The sequence below is a fragment of the Paralichthys olivaceus genome, chromosome 18 (genome assembly GCF_024713975.1).
Source record: "Paralichthys olivaceus isolate ysfri-2021 chromosome 18, ASM2471397v2, whole genome shotgun sequence".
NCBI classification, from domain to species: domain Eukaryota; kingdom Metazoa; phylum Chordata; class Actinopteri; order Pleuronectiformes; family Paralichthyidae; genus Paralichthys; species Paralichthys olivaceus.
The window spans coordinates 1432513-1452204 of NC_091110.1; the positions used below are offsets into that span (position 1 = coordinate 1432513).

At 38.9% G+C, this 19692-nt stretch overlaps 1 protein-coding gene across 8 annotated transcripts in view; it reads right to left on the minus strand.

The window, feature by feature from the left end:
• Positions 1-738: 738 nt before the first annotated feature.
• dennd1a (DENN/MADD domain containing 1A) overlaps positions 739-19692 on the minus strand; it is a 60886-nt gene continuing 41932 nt past the window's right edge. The window contains exons 11-24 of one of the 8 annotated variants that reach the window (XM_020106701.2): positions 18506-18551; positions 18314-18415; positions 18070-18195; positions 16662-16763; positions 15903-15990; positions 14997-15037; positions 14488-14559; positions 14339-14395; positions 13927-14079; positions 12158-12222; positions 7414-7551; positions 6216-6462; positions 3292-4343; positions 739-2712 (exon numbers count right to left, since the gene is read on the minus strand). In XM_020106701.2, the coding sequence (XP_019962260.1) occupies positions 2703-2712; positions 3292-4343; positions 6216-6462; positions 7414-7551; positions 12158-12222; positions 13927-14079; positions 14339-14395; positions 14488-14559; positions 14997-15037; positions 15903-15990; positions 16662-16763; positions 18070-18195; positions 18314-18415; positions 18506-18551 (2299 nt within the window). In that variant the 3' untranslated portion in view covers positions 739-2702. Of the gene's footprint in view, positions 4977-6215; positions 6463-7413; positions 7552-7581; positions 11022-12157; positions 12223-13926; positions 14080-14338; positions 14396-14487; positions 14560-14996; positions 15038-15902; positions 15991-16661; positions 16764-18069; positions 18196-18313; positions 18416-18505; positions 18552-19692 lie in introns of those variants that run through there. The other 7 variants (XM_069514418.1, XM_069514420.1, XM_020106700.2 and 4 more) reach the window with 7 other exon arrangements.

A 19692-nucleotide genomic window follows, 5' to 3' on the forward strand; every position in this document is an offset into this window, starting at 1 on the left:
TCTGAATACTGGGATATTTCACTCGTTTATTTTTAATACATTTACAAAACACTCCAAAAACAGTTTTTGCTGTGTCATTGTGGAGTACTGTTGGTAGATTGATGAGAATAAAAAGTGAATTGAATCAATTTTAAGACGGGTCTTAACATAACGTAGAAAACGTGAAAGGGTCAGAAAGCTTTCCGGATGCAGGATTAACAAACTGATGGGCATTGTCATTACAGGAATTAAATATAGCAAGGAAATGATAGGCGTTGTGTAGAATCGGTTGTAAAAGTGAAGCTGATATATTATGATAAATATTTCTATTTGAAGCGATTTATGTCTAGTAGGATACTAGTCATCACTCTTTAATTAGTCTTAGAATAGTTTTCATCTGTACACTGACACAACAGCAACTATACCTGTAAAGAACCTTATGATTAGTGATTTAGACTTTTTGGCATTCACCACACAGATGTCCCAAGATCACCTGGAAACCAGTAAAGGTTGACAAGGAGTGACAGCTAAATGATTGCTCTAGTTGAAGTCAAAATGAGCTGAACTACAAACTGGTGGCAAAATTGTGAGAGCCACTATTTCTACTCTATGTACAATGGATATCACAATGTGTAAGCAGTCGGTAACTCATTAACCATCATTATCATCAGAGTAAGAATTGACTAAGGCAGATATGCGCATACATTAGCAGCAACATAAGTGAAAGCATCCTTAAAGATAGCACAGTATACATACAAGTGTTCTGAAGTGCCCATGTTTTTAATTAAAAGTAAATATTTAAAATAATTTGAAGGACATTACAGTCAATTGTAGGTTTGAAGGACTTCTTAAAATGTCTCTTTTTAAAAATGTAGGAAGACCCAAAAACAACAGAACTGTGCATAAATCTTCCAAAACATCAAAAGGTGAACCAAATGCATGATGAGATGTACCACATTTTGAAACGGTATCCTAATGCCATTAGGAGGTAAAATAACTACAGCAGATTACTGAGACATGGTAATTGTAGAACTTAACATCAATAAGACAAATGTTGTGAGTTTACCTCAGTAGGTAGTGTGTGCTATTTTGATTCACAAATCTATACTGATACTATATTGAGCACTATGCTGAAGTCATGGCATTAAAGACAGAGGACATGAGAGGGTGCTGTGCAATGAATTGTGTTGGCATCTGAACATCTTACACCACGTTATCTTTGTGTGCAAGTTCCTTAATAACAAGATATCCAAATTCAGCAGCATTCAGCAGACACACATTTTATTATTTTTGTTGATGGTAGTGGAGTGGAAAGGTGTGTGTGTGTGTGTGTGTGTGTGTGTGTGTGTGTGTGTTTTATCACATGACAGTTCCTACCAATGTGACAAGGGCCTTCTATTGCAGTTAATGATTCATCAACTCTGATTTAAATGCACATTTTTACTCACAACACACAAGAATAGATGAAAATCATGAAATCACAGTCTTGAGCAAAAGACAGAAATCACTGTTAAACTGACAGTAAATTTGTTCATGATTACAATCTATTTTAAGATTTTGGTAGATTAAGTTAAGAATCTGTTTCTGTGGATTTTCTAGATGTAAAGGTTGATTTAATGGAAAGATGTTTTAAAAGTGGGGCATATTAATCAGGGGGAAGCTGTGGCTCAGAGGGTAGAGCGAGTTGTCCACCAAACAGAATGTTGGCAGTTTCATCCCTGTCTCCCCCATTCCGAATGTCCTTGGGTAAAATATTTTAACCCCCAAAATGCCACTGACAGCTGTACCAGCAGTGTACGAATGATGGGTGATACAGAGAGCTGCACATAGATGCACTGTGTAAATTTGTGTGTGAAAAGGTGGCAAAACTGTACTGTAAAGCGCTTTGAGTGGTCATTAAGACTAGAAAAGAACTAAATAAATACAGACCATTTACCATAATATAGGACAAAGAGGTCTGTATGAGATTGTCTTTATTATTCATTGGGGGAAATTTAATGTACATTACGCAACAACTGTGCTGAGACATTTCATTTCGGTACTCTATATCAGTTAACAAAGACATTTTACACGGTAAAACAGCACTAATGAGCAACTGTTGTTATTTGCATCATGTCCAGTGGATCTATAGTTTCCTGTGAATCCCTTTTGTGTTTGTACAATATTAATTTCACAAAGATAAAGGCAGACTTCCAAATAATAAGGTAAACTACTACATTCAGAGATAATTAAAGAATCCAGATTCAAAGGCTGTTGCTCAAATATTGCTGATAAACTTCAGATGGATTGCGACAAGGTGTGGCTCTGACACAGCAACTACCGGACAGAGATTCCATTTAGACCTGGAATTAACATCTGTCCTGACTGATCTGATCACAATGGAGACCTTTAAGTACAGGCGAACATACCCAAGATGCACTGAGGACAAGTATATGCTCACATACACAACTGAAACAATATCCTATCATTCAGACCATTTGGAAGTGGATTGGGACATATGTCAACCTCTCTTTAGCAGTGTCAATGTGAACGTGTCTTGGACGACATTGAATGACCATGTATTGACCGTGTTTGACCTGCTGCAGTTTCATAATGAACCCTGAGAATTTTTACACTTCAGTAATTAAGATCTTAAAATTAACATTGTTTTCCTCTGTGTTGCTTCTCTGGTTGCCATGGCCAAATGGACAGCATCAGAAGAAAGATGTTCAGGCACCATCAACTCAGATTGCACTGGAAAAAAAACATACATGGTCATAAGAGCCATATACACCCTGTCTCCCCTTGCCACAGCAGTCTAATACAGTTGGCAACAGCAACTACTTACTACCTGAATTACCCTTCAATGTTACAGTGAGCTTAATAATTCCTGTCTAGTAGTTTCATCTAGCTTTTGATGCCTATAAGTATTGTATTTACTATCTCTGGTAGTCTCTACTTTACAATTCATAATAAAATGTTTTCTGGCTTGATGAAGTACATAAATTGTGACATAACCTGAAGTTAAACTGGCATAATGCATAATGGCATAATTTACCCAGCATGAGTTCACATTGAATACAAAACAAACATTTAAGAATTGAGGATTAGGACAATTCTTACAGAACTTTCAAGTTGCATTCCACAGCAAGTGTTACATGCCAGGTAAAGCTATAATTCTTCAATGATAGTGAGTTTCGTAAGCAGAACAGAGTGTATTATAGCTAATGTGTTAGTAACTGCAATAGAAGGTCTGGCTGGTTCCAATAGCGAGGAAAGTTTGTGTAGTGACAGAAAGGGCACCTCAACAAACTTTAGTCAAACGTTTCCCACCTCCTCCGAAAGTCCTCCACCTTCTTATTTGGGGGTGTAGCTGGCTTGACCATAGTCAGCAGGTCCCCAAAAGGATCCTGAGTCTTCTGGCAGTCTCTCTCTGTAGAAAGAGGCTTTTCCACCATGTTCATAGCTGTACTGGAGACAGACATGGAGTCTGCCAGGCTGGAAAGGGCATGATTACTGGCAGAGGAGTGAAGCAGAGAAGTTTCTGAGGAGGAGAAGGTTGACTGGAGCAGTCCATAACTGTGTGGCAGAGTTGAACTGCTTGGCGAATGCTGTCTGTAAAGCCCTGGTGGTGTAGAAAGGGACTGTGGCTGAGGTGGAGAGTGTAAGTAAGAGCCTACTGGAAGCCTACACACTGTACTGAAGGGATTACTACTTGCAGTCATTGAATAATGCATTTGAGGGGAGGTAGGTTGCAGAGATCGGACAAAAGGGTTAAGTGACATGTGAGGATGCATTGGGAAAATAGGTAAGCCCTGAGGGTAAGACCTAGGTGGAAGTGTTGGTTTGCAGGACGATGGCGAAATGCCAATGCATCCCCCATCATTTAGTGAAGTGGAGTCAATCTTTGCTGAGCTATTAAGGGGGTCTAGCAGGCTTATCAAATCTATACTGCCCTCAGCTATGTTGGTGGATTTCAGCAGTTCTCCATCTGTGGTCATACTCAGAGCTTGCCTAAACTCTTTCCCCCCAAATGCAGTCCTTCCTTCACCAGTTCCTGCTGCTTTCGAGCGTGACTGGGCCATGGGGGGAGCAAGGACAGTACCAAGCTCAGGTGTCTTTCTGCCATGGGGACGTGGGATAGTAATGTTGCCAGGGGTGGAAGGCTTGAAAGGGTCAGAACCCTGGCCAAAGCTTTCATGGCTTGGGGAGTGGGCTTCTGTCTGCACAGGAAGTTGTATAAATGCACGTGTTTCACAGGTAGGAGGTGCATAAATGGGCATGGTCGGTTCATATTGCCCTATACTCCATAGCTTATTATAAGGGTTAGAGAGCTTGAGGCCTGGAAATGTTTGAGAGCTTTCATCGACACACAGGTCCATCCGCTGCAAACAGACAACATAATTTAGACAATAATTGCTAATGTAGGAAAAGTAAAACTTGCAGAAATCAAGTGTCAAAGCGCTCTACTACACTGTGAGCACAATTATCAGGCAAGTGAGTATTTTCACCATATCATAATTTGTATGCATATTTTCCAACTCTAAGCTGTATTAACTTGACTGCCTATTGGAATTAAGCATATCAGTTGATGTGTATTTGTGTAATGAGGGGGGGTGTGGCTTAAGGAGATCAACACCCTATATCAAGGTGTGCATAATTATTAGGCAGCTTCTTTTCCTCAGGCAAAATGGGCCAAAAAAGAGATTTAACTGACTCCGAAAAGTCAAAAATTGGACAAGGTCTTTCAGAAAGATGCAGAACTCTTGAAATTGCTAAGATATTGGGGCGTGATCACAGAACCATCAAATGTTTTGTTGCAAATAGTCAACAGGGTCGCAAGAAGACATTAAGAAATTAACTGCCAAAGATTTGAGAATAACGAATCTACAAGGAACCCATTATCCTCCAGTGCTGTTATATTCCAGAACTGCAACCTACCTGGAGTGCCCAGAAGTACAAGGTGTTCAGTGCTCAGAGACATGGCTAAGGTATGGAGGGCTGAACCCCGACCACCACTGAACAAGACACATAAGTTGAAACGTCAAAACCGGGCCAAGAAATATCTGAAGACAGATTTTAATGGACTGATGAGATGAGAGTGGCTCTTGACGGACCAGATGGCAGGATCAGTAAAGGGCACAGAACTCCACTTCGACTCAGATGCCAGAAAGGTGGAGGTGAGGTACTGGTATGGGCTAGTATTATTAAAGATGAGCTAGTTGGAACTTTTCAGGTTGAAGATGGACTCAAAATCAACTCCCAAACCTACTGCCAGTTATTAAAATACACTTTCTTCAAGCAGTGGTACAGAAAAAACTCTGCATCTTTCAAGCAAACCATGATATTTATGTACGGCGATGCTCCATCGCATGCATCAAAGTACTCCACTGCGTGGCTAGCCAGTAAAGGCCTTAAAGATGAAAGAATAATGACATGGCCCCCTTCCTCACCTGACCTAAACCCTATTGAGAACTTGTGGGCCTGCAAATTTACGGTCAAGGAAAACAGTACACCTCTCTGAACAGTGTCTGGGAGGCTGTGGTTGCTGCTGCACAAAAAGTTGATCATCAACAATTCAAGAAACTGACAGACTCCATGAATGGAAGGCTTATGACTGTTATTGAAAAGAAGGGTGGCTATATTGGTCTATTAAGTTGTTTGTTTATTAATCTCTCTTTAACAGATGAAAATAAACAAGTGAGATGGGAAAAGTTTTGTTTTTCATTTAGTTGCATAATAATTTAGCACACTAATAGTTGCCCAATAATTGTGCACACATAGATATTCTCCTAAGAAAGCCAAAACCCCCCTTTAACTTTCTTAAATATTCAGGTTTGATTTGTATTAACATTTTGGATTGAGCACTGAAGTTGTTCAATAATAATGTACAAGACAGTGATGTTAGATGAACATTTTTTTGGTCAACAACCATAAGGACTCATTCTCTCAGGACCATAAATCATCCAACACAAATTTTATAGATATCCGGGAGAAGTTGGAATGAATGACAAGGTTCATGGTTTGATTCTAGCCATAGACCTTTGTTGTCATACCCCTTCTCTATACTCCACGTTTCCTGTCTGCCTTATCACTGAAAAATTCCCACAAGAATAGACATGTGGACATTAGTTGGTATTTTGCTCTTGTCAAAAAGAAAGATGTTTTATCTGAAACCTCTTGTTATTCTTTTAGGAAATAACAAAACAAAAATGATGTTAAGCTATTTTTGGCTGCAGAACACACTAGCCACTGACCTGGTAAGTAAACGTAGCTTGTAGCTCCCCAGGGTCTTTGGGAGTTCTCAGGTCCTCAAGGCTTTTAGCCAAGGTAATTGGTTGGATGTCAGGCTCATCTTGGCAGCTGAAAATATCCCCAAGCAAGTTGACATTGGAGATCCTCTCATTGACTGGGCTGGGAGGAGCAGTGTGACTCTCAGCCCCAATACTAGGATCATCCCCTTCTCTCAACTCTACCTCCTTCAGGGAGTGGTATGGCTGTGGCCTGCAGGGACAGTGTTTGAATTATGGTTACACACACTACAGGCTTCATAGGTCGTAAAAGATCATAGGACCATTGATCTTACAGGAATAACCAGAACCTCATTTTGGCAAAATATGATATCCTTCACAAACACTACACAAAAGCTCTCGCCCAAGGGTACATGCATGGTGCACGGTAGCATCGCTAATTTAGCTAGCATCACTACTTTAGGTAGCAGACATTTAGATTAAAACATTGTGTAAATGATGTTGCTTCGAGTCAATTTTGAATGTGGAGGCTTACGGACACTTGGATGACACCAGAGGAGCAAATCTAAATCATCTCATGGTATATGTTTTTCCTCATCCACACAACTTTACTGTCAGTTCCATACAAAAGACGCTTGCTTTCATGTACAATTAAGAGATTGACTGTCAGGTTGAGATATCAACTACACAAAGTGAAAAATGTGCTTTGTGAGGTCGCCTTGACCCTGACCTTTGACCACCAAAATCGAATCAGTGAATCCTTGAGTACAAGTGAATATTTGTACCAAATTTAAGGAAATTCTGTCAAGGCATTCTTGAAAATTTGCATTCACTGGAATGAGACGGGCAGACGAAGGGTCAAAACCCTAATGCAAAACTCTACTGTCAGTTCCATACAAAAGACACTTGCCTTCATGCACAATTGAGTGATCGACTGTCAGGTTGGCTTTTTAACCTTATTAAGACCTTTATCACAAACACACTAAGACAAACTAACAAAAAATAACAGATATGAATGAGTTCTACTCTTAACCCTATAGTCAAAATCTAATGCAAAGTTTTCCCTATACCATGAGCATAATACCCTCCTTGTGAAGCTGTTAAACACATGTACATACATGCACACATCAATAGAAAAGAGAGATGGTTTGTGAAAAGCTTATTCATAAGATAACAGTGCAAAGCCAAAGAGAAAGATGCGTACAGAGGTGACCACTCAAAAGGAACAGAGAAGAGAAAGCTGTCAGGAAACCCAGAGATGGAGTCATTGTCGTACTGGAGCTCATCTCCAGATGAATCTTCAGAGAGAAACACAGTGTAGTGACGAGTAGGACGGATAGGGCTATGGTGAGAAGAGGAAAGAACACAGAAAAATCATTAAATGTTTATTTATTAAATACATTAAAACAGAACAGTTAAGAAGAGTAAAATTAAGAGTAGAAATACCACACTGTGGTAGGATGCCTCGGCCAACCAGTGCAGTTTCCATCTGCATTTTTTACCCAGATTCATATAAGGTCACTGTAATCTTTGACCAAAGAAATCTAATCAGTTTATCTTTGAGTGCAAGTGACCTGATCAAAAGTTGGCGAAATTCCTTTTAGGCAGTCTTGAGATATCACTTTTAAGAGGCTAAGAACATGTTTTGTGAGGCAAATATGATATTTCCTTTTTATCACCAAAATCTTATCAGTTTATCTGTCAGTCCAAGTGAACATTTTTGGCAGAGATATCCGGTACAAAAGGCAAAGCATGTGTTCTGAGAGGTCACAGTGACCTTGACCTTTGACCACCAAATTCAGGTCATCATTGAGCCCAAGTGAAATGTGTCAAATTTAATTAAATTCCCAGGAACATGAAGTCACTGTGACCTTGAGCTTTGATCTACATGGACCAAACTCTGCACTGAATGTTAGTACCAAATTTCAAGACATTCCCTCAAACCGAGCTTAAAATATCACATTAAAGAAAAACATAAACAAACTTTGTAAGGCCACTGTGACCTTGATGTGTGAAATGTGAAAAAGATTCCCTCAAGGCATTTTCGAGTTATCGCGTTCACAATAATGAGGCGGATGGACAACCTCAAAACATAATGTTTCTGACCACTGGCTGTAGCCAAGCTTGATTTGTGGTTGATACCAAAGTTAATCTGCGAGTCTAATGTTGTGCCACATTTAAAAGGATTCATTCTTAAAATAACAATGTTCATAAGGCAAACCCCCAGATCATAGCACTGCCCCCACAGGCTTGTACAGTAGGCACTAGGCATGATGGGTGCATCACTTCATCTGCCAAAAAGTTTTTGTTCACATTTTGTTATTTTTCTGTTATGTGTATGTTTGTTTGGGGAGCTTTTATTTTTAAAATGTACTCTTGTTTGACATTTTGATGTCAAAGGTAGAGATAGTTTCTCATGCGGTGCCCTGTTCTATCTCTCTCTCCCTTCAGATGTGTGCATGTGGGAATCCTGGTTTTGAGATTCGTTGGTACTGATATTATTCTGTTATACGTGGGTATTTGGCTACGTCAATAGTTTTTTATTGAAAAGGTATTATTTATATAGAGTAAATCATTTTTATATGTGTTTCAAATTTTAAAGTTACATACGATTTTCTGCCAGCAGTTGGGAAAATTGGTTTTCAATTGTCACAATTGTAACTACATGATGAAAATGAGATGTTCATATTGAATGTGATACATTCTGTATTTAAATATGATGACCATTCAAAGGGCTTTACAGTACAGTTGGGAGTCATTTGCCAGGACTTTCAGATTGTATAATACAGTCTTGACTTTCATCCACAGGACGTTTTACTACAAATGGGCCTCTCAGGTAACAACTTTTAACAACCCTACAAGTTAAATACCTTTGACTCCCAGCAGTCAGTTTGAACTTAAGTAGACTCTTTAATGAGAATTGAAATATCTTTTAAAGAAACTCAACCATGTCCAGTTGACCTGTTTTTTAGCACTTGCATATACCATGACCTGAGAGACTGAGAATCTCCGAAGACACAATGGGCAGCATGTTTTCTATGAGGCAATTTGGGGGTCAGTATCGTGTCCAAGGACACTTTTGTATGCAAATGGGGAAGACTGGGATATCTACCCCCTCAGCCGCCATACATAATGATAGAGGTGGGCATGTGTGAAACCTGGTTTTGAGAAGTCTCTGTACTGATATTATTCTAACTTAACAGGCAAAGGCAGCACTCCAGCAAGTTAAAATTGTGTGCCACATTCAACAAGGAGCAAGGGGCTAGGCCTAGGTCAGAGCAGACCTTTGTGGAACAAGGCAACCCTATCATAACATTAAAAATCTGATGGTCCTAAAAGTCTGCTGTCAGGAGGAGGCAGCAAGATACGCTAAAGCTGTCACTTGGGCAAAACAAGGGGAGAGGATGAAATGAGAGAGCATAGAGAGAAGGAAGTTTAACAGGAGGGACCTGTGGAAAATGCAAGCAAGCTGAATTAGCTCCATGCTTAGAGCAACCTAAAGCATCCTTCCTTCACCCATAACCTCCAGCTGTGGCTGAATGACGATCCATATTGTCCACTATGCTTAACTCCAGCTACCATCAGACACATCCTAACTGGTTATAAAGTAAGTCTCTCCCAAGGTAGGTACATGTGGAGACACAATCAAATACAGCAACAATTGAAACAAAGAGAACCACTACCAATGCCTTGCCATCCAAAACCGTGGAGCAGGGACAGAGAGGGCCTTCGTCACTGATCAGGAGTGATCACTTGGTGCAAGCCCAAGACTGGGAAATGCTGCCAGGCTGCAAGCGGCTTATTGTCCTATCAAGCATTGTCACCACCACTTTAAGACCAGAAGGGTACTCTGGTCCAACACCATGCGCAAATTTACTGCATAGGATCAACAGTGCCCTAGGAGGATGTTGTTGATGAAGTATATGAGAGGAATAGGAGAGTAGAGATGCATCTGAAGCAGAACAACATTGCTTGAAAATAATAGATTGCCCTGTAAAAGTTTACTGCAAGGTTGCTCAGAGGTCTAGGAATCCACAGACAAACCCTGCGCCAGACCATAAAAAAAAAACATCATTGACTTCAGAATGCGGCAGCCAATAGCTCTGGATCAGGAGGAAAGATCCCAACTGGGCACCAAGATGTTAGGGACAAGCACCCAGGTCTGATCAGGCTGTGCTGGGCCTGCCTTAGAAGAGAGTGTCTTGAGATAAAAAAGCAAAAACAAATCAACAGTAGACGCAAAGGTACACAACTAAAGATATGTTGCTAACATCTGCTGGTGGTTGCTGACATCTACTTACATCTTCTGGCAGTTGGGAAGTTAAATAGTGTGAAAGATCTTCAACATACAAAGGATATTCACTATCTTGTCCTATGTTCAAAAGATCTTGTATGAAAAACTTAAATTGAAAATAAAAAGACTTCGCAATAGTGTGGATATTGAATTAGCATTCAAAGTAGTAACTGATCCTTAGTAAACCAAACTTAAATTAAGCAACTACAGATATTCTTTAAAAATGTGCACATCTGAGTTGAGTTTTCAAGCATAAGATACATTTTTTAAGAACAAGAACTAGGGCTGCTAGCAGAAGTTACGGGCCCTTGTACGTTCCCTTTGTGTCTGGTTGTAGACCTGTGGTTGCAGCTAGCCCTGAAATGCCCATGGCAACATCCAGACACTGACCAAGAGAAACAGTCCATTTTGCGTGTGTTTTAGGCACCACAGGAATGACAAACGTGTCACTTCCTGGGTCTGTGATGCAGCGTCACTTATCATGCATTACGGTCCACAGCATCCATTGTAGACCACACCTTGAAAATTGAATGTAGATCAAATGAAAGTTGTCACATGAGGCTTACCTCTTGTTACCAGTACGTGGTGCAATGACTATGACTAAATACACACAAATACATTTGTTCAGGTCTGGGCTCTGATCAAATTAAATTTGGGGCTAATTCGACAATGCACAGTGGACAATGTACAACTTATTGTTTGATCGCAAATCCTTTAAATCTGACGCCATGCCGCAGATGTTCAACGAGAACTAGGTATTCACAAGACTTCATCAACAATGTCTTGAGGCCATTCTCACAACATCTGACTTGGTTATGGTCAACAGACTAGAAGGAGTAAATCAAAGTGTAAGATATTTAAAAACAAGACTTGCTGTTGCCACTAGGGGGAGAATGTAATTGTAAGTCAACACTTCTGTGTAGTCAGGCGGGGACTCACGTCACACATTTGGAGTAGATTGGACTTCCATGGCAAGTCATTTATCTTTGACGCCATGCCACGGTCACACCGTGTGACGAAAACTCACACTTTTACAACATTTAATCTCCAATGGGTTAAGATGACACTCACCAAATTAGAAGTTGATGTGATGAAATCTCTAAGAGGAGTTATTTTGGATACATCTGCCAAAATGGCCACTATATTCAAAATTACTGGCTTCCTGTTGGGTTTAGCATAAGGTTTTTGAATATAAAGAGCTAGTGAATCCCCAAAATTTGGCAGGTTGACGCACCTGCGAAATTAACAAAGTAAACCAAACACTGGATAGAGACAATTGTTTTTTACAAAATGAGAGAATCTTAAAATCAACTTCTGGGTAAAATGAAGCTGTTCTGGTGGCACATGGCTGCTCAACACCTTCTACTTTGTTACCTTTCTGTATTTCTTCACACTTTGGGACTGAATGAAGATTTACTGGCATTTAGGTAAACCTATTTGCTTGATAACACATTTCTCTCTCATTAAACTGAAGACAACTTTTTTAATTTTAACGTTTTTTTCTTGGCATGTGTTTGTATAAAAGCTATATATATAAGTATAAGTTATATACAATCATATTTTATAATTTTTTTCTTCTAAAATTGATGCACTTTCCAAAATATGATTTCTTAGCTAGATCACGATCAGGGTGACAAAATGGATGTAGGCTTACTGGTCAAGGCTGGTTTCCAGACTCAGATTGCTTTTTGGTCTTTTCAACAACACAGGTGGCCGAGCCTGTGGAGGCAAATAAATGATATAAAAAACAGGGAGCAAAAGAACAGTATGCATGCTAACTCATCAGAGAGACCCATTGAGAAGTTAATACTGTAACATTGAATATTTCTTTAAAGATTTTTATGGAAAATAATTAACACTTGCAGTTTACAATGTGAACGTTTGTATGCATTATTTCAACATCTGACAAATCAGGATAGATCCTCATTTATACAAAAACATATGTTCAATATTACCAAAGACAGTCTGCTTACTGAATTAAGACATTCCACAATTGTCTGATATAAAGGTTTTTGAAATTCTGGTGGGAGAGACATGAGGTCAAAGATTCACATGCATGTTGGTGTGACAGAACAACAGGTCTAGAATTGTAGTTTGGCTGTTAATTCTGACCAGATATCTACATAGTGAGCAGTTAGAGCAGTGGCTGTAACACAATACTCATGGAGGATAAATCCATGGTCACTGACATTTCTGGACTGGGATTAGCTGAATGATTTTTTCCCCTAACTTTAAATAACTAACACCAGCAAGAGGAGATTTTAAAGTTAGGTTTATTAAAGCTGAAGAGAAGGAAAAGAGAGGAGGGAGGAAAATGTGTTTGTGTGTGTGCGCATGTCTATTTATATTTATGAGGGCCAATTTTGGTTCAAAACCATCATTGTGAGGACATTTTGGCTGGTCCTCAAAATTTCATTGGGCTGTTTGAGGGTTAAGAATTGGTTTAAGGGTTAGAATTAGGTCTAGGGTAAGGCTTAGACATTTAGTTGTAATGGTTAAGGTTAGGGTAAGGGGCTAGGGAATGTATTATGTCATTGAGTGTCCCCAAAACTATAGAGAGACGTGTGTGTGTGTATGTGGCAGAGCGAAAGAGAGAAGGAGATACCCCATGTCAAGATATAGGATATTAATTTATTTCTGCCATTAATGTGGCTACTTGGAATTCCCCAAATCTGTTTAAAAGTAGCAGCTTAAGCCTTACGCAGCTTCACAATAAACATGGTTTTCAAAACACTCGTCTCTAAGGCTGAAAAAAAGTCGACAGTGCATAGCAGACTGAAATGCATATTATGGCCAACTGCATAGTGAGGGGGAAACTCAAACTACATCTTTTATTAAAATTTTAAGATGGCTTTTGCAAAAGCTCCTAATTTTGTTTTTAAAAGCAAACGTTATTTTACTTGAAACAAGAAAAGATAATTTATTTTATATTTTAGTCCAGTTCAGTGTTGAATTTTGCATTTATTTTGTTGTTGAACAGCTAAATGTAGATTGATTTATTCCTTTTACTTTGATGGAACTTGCACTAACTTTATTTTGAAGAGATTTTTGTATGGGACTGTTAAAGGCTGATATGCAGTTCAGACACAAATGACACAAGTTTTTAAAATTGCATTTTTGATTAATTCATTATTATATTAATTGAGTAATACAAATGAATCGATAAGTACAGCCCTACTGTAATCCATTGACAGATCAATCACTGTCAATTTTTTAATACTCCTGGTCTATAATACCACTATACTTGTTAAAGGGTGTTTTAATGGTACAGAAAAACTAGAGAACATAATTTCATGGTATTATACTGATTATATTGCCCAAACCTTGTTCAAACAAAAAGAAACAGATTCATATACTGCAGCTCTTTGATATTCTTTCTCTCCATATTTTCACTTTACCACATTCCTCCTAAATTCTGCCAACCTGTCCAAAGTGCACAGTGATTGCCCTGTGGTCATCCCAGGTTTGCAATGGACCCTCCCTCCTGACTCCACTGGGGGAGGAGACAATGCCAGCTGAGCTTTCATCATTGATGACTGATGAAACCCCTGTAGAGAAACCATTTTCTGCCTGCTCCTAAAGAGGGGGGACACAGGGAGATGGAGGTTGACATATTGAAAGGAGTGATGGCAATGCAAGAGAAGGAGGACGGAGGAGGTACATTGTGGCTAGGGTGATGAGATTCAGTTAAGGTAGATATGGTGAGTTAGGGTTGTGTTCAAGGTATTTTTGTGAGGCAAAGGTCAAGCACTGTCACCTCCTTTGCCGCTGTCAAAACAATGTAACAGTGTATACAAAAACAAAACGTGATCCACAGTCGTGCAAAGCTACTTACCTTCTGCTTTAGCCGGCTCTTGACTTCTTTAATACGCATTTTTGCATGGTCCTTGGCCTGTCAAACAAACAAACAAAGCCAGATCACTGCCATTTGTATTTCTACCAAACAATTCATTCTTAGGATAATTGAATCCAGGATGTGCTTACAAACTTGTAAACAGTCCTCATGGCTGGGTTTGCCTTTGTCTTTACTGTATTGAAGATAGCACCACCCCCTCTCTGTAAGAAAAACATTCACAAAAAATGTAATGACTGAGACATAATAAATGATATGCCTGATATGTATTACAAAGTAATTATGTATGATGAAAAGTCTGTTCTCAAATTAACACTCCCATGACTTTGTGTTTGCCTGTAAGTCATAAAGACTGTCTAATTTCCCAACAATTTGTATTTTGAATATCATATAATAATATAATATACCATATAATATCATGTGTATGAAAACGGAGCAAACAAATATATCCATTGTGAAATTTGTGTGAATCTGACCAGAAGATGTTGGCATAGTTTTTCTGGACATAAAATAGATGGACTGACATACTGTACATTATGCCCCCACATCCTTATCCTTTCACAAAGGGAAAACCAGAAATGCCAAAAATGGGTGTAATGATGTGCTGTCTGTGTGGGTAAAAGATAGCAGACTAGCTCACCTTTACAGTGAACAGCCACTGGTGGTAGGTCTTGTCACTTCCTGTGGGAGAAAGGAGAAACAATTTAACATTAACAAGTGAGCATGCTGGGCACAAAATGAGAAGTGTGTCCATTTTTCTCTCCCACTTATCACCTACTATAAATGTTGATATTCTAGCCAACAATCTGAAAATGCTCATGTGGAGCCCTGAGTGCTAGTGTAGGGCTGCTGCTAGTGCTTGTTCAGGGCTGGTTCAAATTGAGAATCTTTAAAGAACCAGTTTGCTTTTCCATGGGCTAGAACATCATTATGTCACTATATACGTCACTGTATCATCTCTACACCTCAGACCTAAGCAGTATCCATGAAAAGATAAAGGGCACAATTGAGTTGAAGATTGAGAGGATGGATAACATCTACAACTATGGAGCAGAACATTTTGGAGTGACACAGAAAGGGATAACAGCAACGACGATTAATGTTGATGACGCTAAGATGCATAACTGAGGTTATGTAGCCCCTAACACCTGCTCACATCTAATGATAGTTGGTAACTTAAATAGTGCAGAAGACCTTCAAACGTACAAGGGACATTCACCATCTTGTCCTATATTTTAAAATACATTTGTAAATAATTATTATTTTGTCATAACAGAAACATCCACTTAAACATTAGTTTGATAGTGGCTGTGAGGTATCAGGTAACATGACCTCATAAACTTTGAGAAGTGTACAGACTGTGTGAACTGATGAGGACAGAGACATTTTACTTACATTTACTCTTGCCAATAAGAATAACCAGTGGTTAAAAGATGAACCGAAAATGGATGTATTTGCATGGTCTGTTATTTTTAAGTGCTCCTTCCTCTGTTGTATGTAGGCCTACTTGGGGACATATCACACAAACACATCATGACTGGCTCACCTGCATATTCGCCCAAGTTGATCTCCTCCTCAAAGATGTCACTGAAACCCTCTCCTGAGTTCAACAAGTCTAGACGACCATCAATGAACTGCAGGGAGAACAATAACGTGTAAGGGTGTAAAACAAAAGGTAAAATAAAAGTCTCTGTGTGTGTGTCTGTCTTTATGATGACTGATTTAAGGTTTAACTCAGTTTTATGTAGAGAGTATTTCTGTACTGAAAGGAGATTTTGGCTGGAACTGAATACATCTAAGGGCTGTTAGAAGGCTAAGACTTTGTTTTAGGGTTTAGGTTAGGGTTACTGCAAGATTTGGGATTGGGCAAGTTGTGCACATCTTCAAAGATAAAAGATGCAAGATAATAACTGCAAGATCCAATTGAGCACATGTTCAAGTCAGCAGCAGTTTTAGATTACCGGAAAAATAGAGGAAAGTTTTGAACAGGAACTAGTAGATACTTAGGTGCTATCACTGTTGTTTCCTCTTCCAAGATAAGCACTATTGTCATGTACTGTAAGGTCACTACTCTGTTTACATAGTCCGTAATCTTCACAAGGAACATTTGAAACCAGAGAACCTGGTACAAAATACACGCTAAGTAAGCCAACAAGTATCTGAACATTAATGCTGGTATTGCAACCATTGTCTATGCATACATATTGGTATCAAATAAATTTCACTAGTGACCTTAGAGAATGGGGTATGTATTAGTTCAATGAAGGAACTCATGAATATAAAAGATGATCAGCTGTGTGTATACCTGTTTGAAGAGCTGCAGCTGAATGGCATTCTGAAGGAACTGTCTCATGGCACTGGTACGATGATTCACAAATGTTTCTTCATCGAAAGTTATTGGCTCTCCCTAAAAATACAAAAAGTCACAACTCTGGAGAAGAGGACAATGAACAAAAATATCATGGATTAACCCAAGCACCCTCTCTACCACATTCTGGACAGACACTGGAGCACCTTCTCCAAGAGACTCTTACAGTTTTGCTATCACAAAGACAGTTACAGGAAATCATTCTTGCCACAAGCCATTTGATTCACTTTTCCTCTGAAATCTATGTTCAACTTTAATTCTTTCTCCAGCACTTTGACATCATCACTCACAATATTTCATCACAGATAATGAAACAAATTAGGATGAAAGAAACAGCACTAGGATGGTTTAAAGGTCCAGTGTGTAGGATTTAGGTGAAAGGGATCTATTGGCAGAAATTTAATGTAGAATAATCCTCATGATGTTTTCTCTAGTTCATTTCATCTAAATTGTATGAATTGTAATTTTCTTGACCCCAGAAAAGGCCCTTTATATTTAAATACTTTATATTTACATCGAGGGGGGTCCTCTCTATGGAGGCTGCCATTTTTTACAGTAAACACCTTTCGCGTTTTTATGACAAATGAAGGCTGCCACAGGTTCTTTTTTATGTTTGGAAGGAGAGGGTGAGGTGAGGGGTGTTCAGCTGCAATATGAAATTTCCACACTAGATATCAAAAAATTCTACACACTGTACCTTTAAGAAGCATACATCACACACCAATAATCAGAGCTGGAGGTTACTTTCGATTACATTACCTTGGGCTTTACATTGGAGTTTTTCATTTTTGACCCGGACACATTGCTCCTGTGTTAGCTTTTCTACAACGCTCAGTCCAGAATATATTTCAAAACATTTCTCCTTATATAGAAAGCTCCATCGTATATTCAAGAACTCCGAGAATAGAATATTTGGAAGCTACCTGGACCCTCTCCTGTGGATTCAAATCCCAGTTTGGATTTAGAAAGCCTCTCTTCTTAAACGGCGTGATTTAAATGTTTCCTCTTTGATAAAACTTTTAGGGTTAGTGGTGGCTCTGGTGAGCTTTGAACTATCCCTTTGTTTTGCTGCTACAGATATAAACTGTTCTCTGATGATCAACTCAGAATAATCAACTATTATTATTATTGATATCATTAGCCTATAATCAGCATTGTTACTGTCCCTGTAATAATGAGATAATGTATATTATGATTTTACATTATACAAATGAAGCTGATTTGAATTAGGCATGTCAATGTGGCATGAAGTGTCCCGTTATACCCAAACCTGAATGAAAGAACCAATGTCATCATAACTATGAACATGCATCACTCATGTTACTTGTTTACACCATGTACTGACCAACTCAATGTGCAGAGCGTTTCTGTAGCTGCCAAACAGAGCTGCCTGACTCTTGAGGAAAGCTAGAGCGACTCCATCCCCTGTTGTTGTTGAAACCTTCTTCAAACGACTTTTTAAAGACACAATCTGTGGGACAATAACTCACAGACATTAGAATACAGTATTATCTGAGAAAGTTTAAATCCACATTGAAAATTGTTTCTTATTTTTGAAATAAGTTGAGCACTTTGCAGAAGTTCCTCACCACATCATTGGGCAGGCTTTCCAGGTCATTATAGGGAGTTTCCAATGTGTTTGTGTCTACATTTAGGACCACCACATCATCCAGAGCCAACCCTCGAACTCTCTATTAGAAGGCAGGACATATTTCAGTATTGACAGGTTCAACAGAAAATTAGTCATTTTCGTTGTAATACAGATGGATAGATGCAGTTACCTCCATCATGCTGGAATGCACTCCAATGAGGTAGGGCATTGGGGCACTAAAAAATAGCCAGAGACATTGTTACAACATGAATGACAAATATAACAAATGGAGTTCTACAAAGTGTGTCATGATTTGCCTTGGTTGATATTAAATCAAGGATTGCTTTTTGTTCATATTTAATGCTCCCTCAAATCTCCCCGATCTGTCTGATCACCTCTCATGCCTAAACTGAAAGCAGGAAATCCATAATGTAAAATTGTTTTGCTTTATTGTTTGTTGGCAATGGACCAAATAAGTATTCTTGAGTTATAGACAAACGTGTTTTTATGAGTTTATATTGACTTAAAAGAACAAATCCTTATCTTCATCAGTTTATCCTTGAGTCAAGGTGAACATTTGTTCCAAATTTGAATAAATACCTCAAGGATTAACTAATTCTAACTCAGATTTTTTAAGAACTTTTGTCAGGTCATAGACAAATATAAAAAAAGGAATATAAATTATTAAACAGTACAGGAACTTCTCTGTCATACCGTTCTCAGAGCACTTAAATGCACCACCCATCACGGGGCAGACGGCCCCGGAAGGAAATGGTCTGTATATATATAGCGCTTACCACTCAAGGCATTTTACAGTACAATTTGCCATTCGAACAAACATTCATACATGCATCTATGGGCAGTACTTTTTTCTATGAGGGGCAATTCAGTGTTCAGTATCTTGCCCAAGGACACCTGTCATGCAGATGGTGAAGACTGGGATTGAACTGCCAACCTTCTGGAGGACAACCACTGTAACCCCCTCAGCCACAGCCAGAAGTAAAAAAACTTGCCAACAGGCAAACAACACTAATCAGTGAAGTCATGTAAAGTTGACACAACTATCATCTTTGGATAGGCAGCCATTAAGATTATGACATGAAATGACTCCTGACGTTTTCCTCTGTTTGCTGCTCACTAAAGACAGTGTTCATGCTAGGACTGGTTTATGCCACAAGGTCTGGATGCCTGTTTACATTTGGCTAGCAGACAGTTAGTTGTTTAGTTATTGTTGCATGTGGTTCAGTGTGGTCACGATTTGGGTCAAAAACTAAAAGTATTAGTACAAGGAAATGATTGTCCGGGTCAATATAACCATAACTTAGTATTATTTCAAACAACTAAAATTATAAAATGTTTTGTTATAAATGTATATAA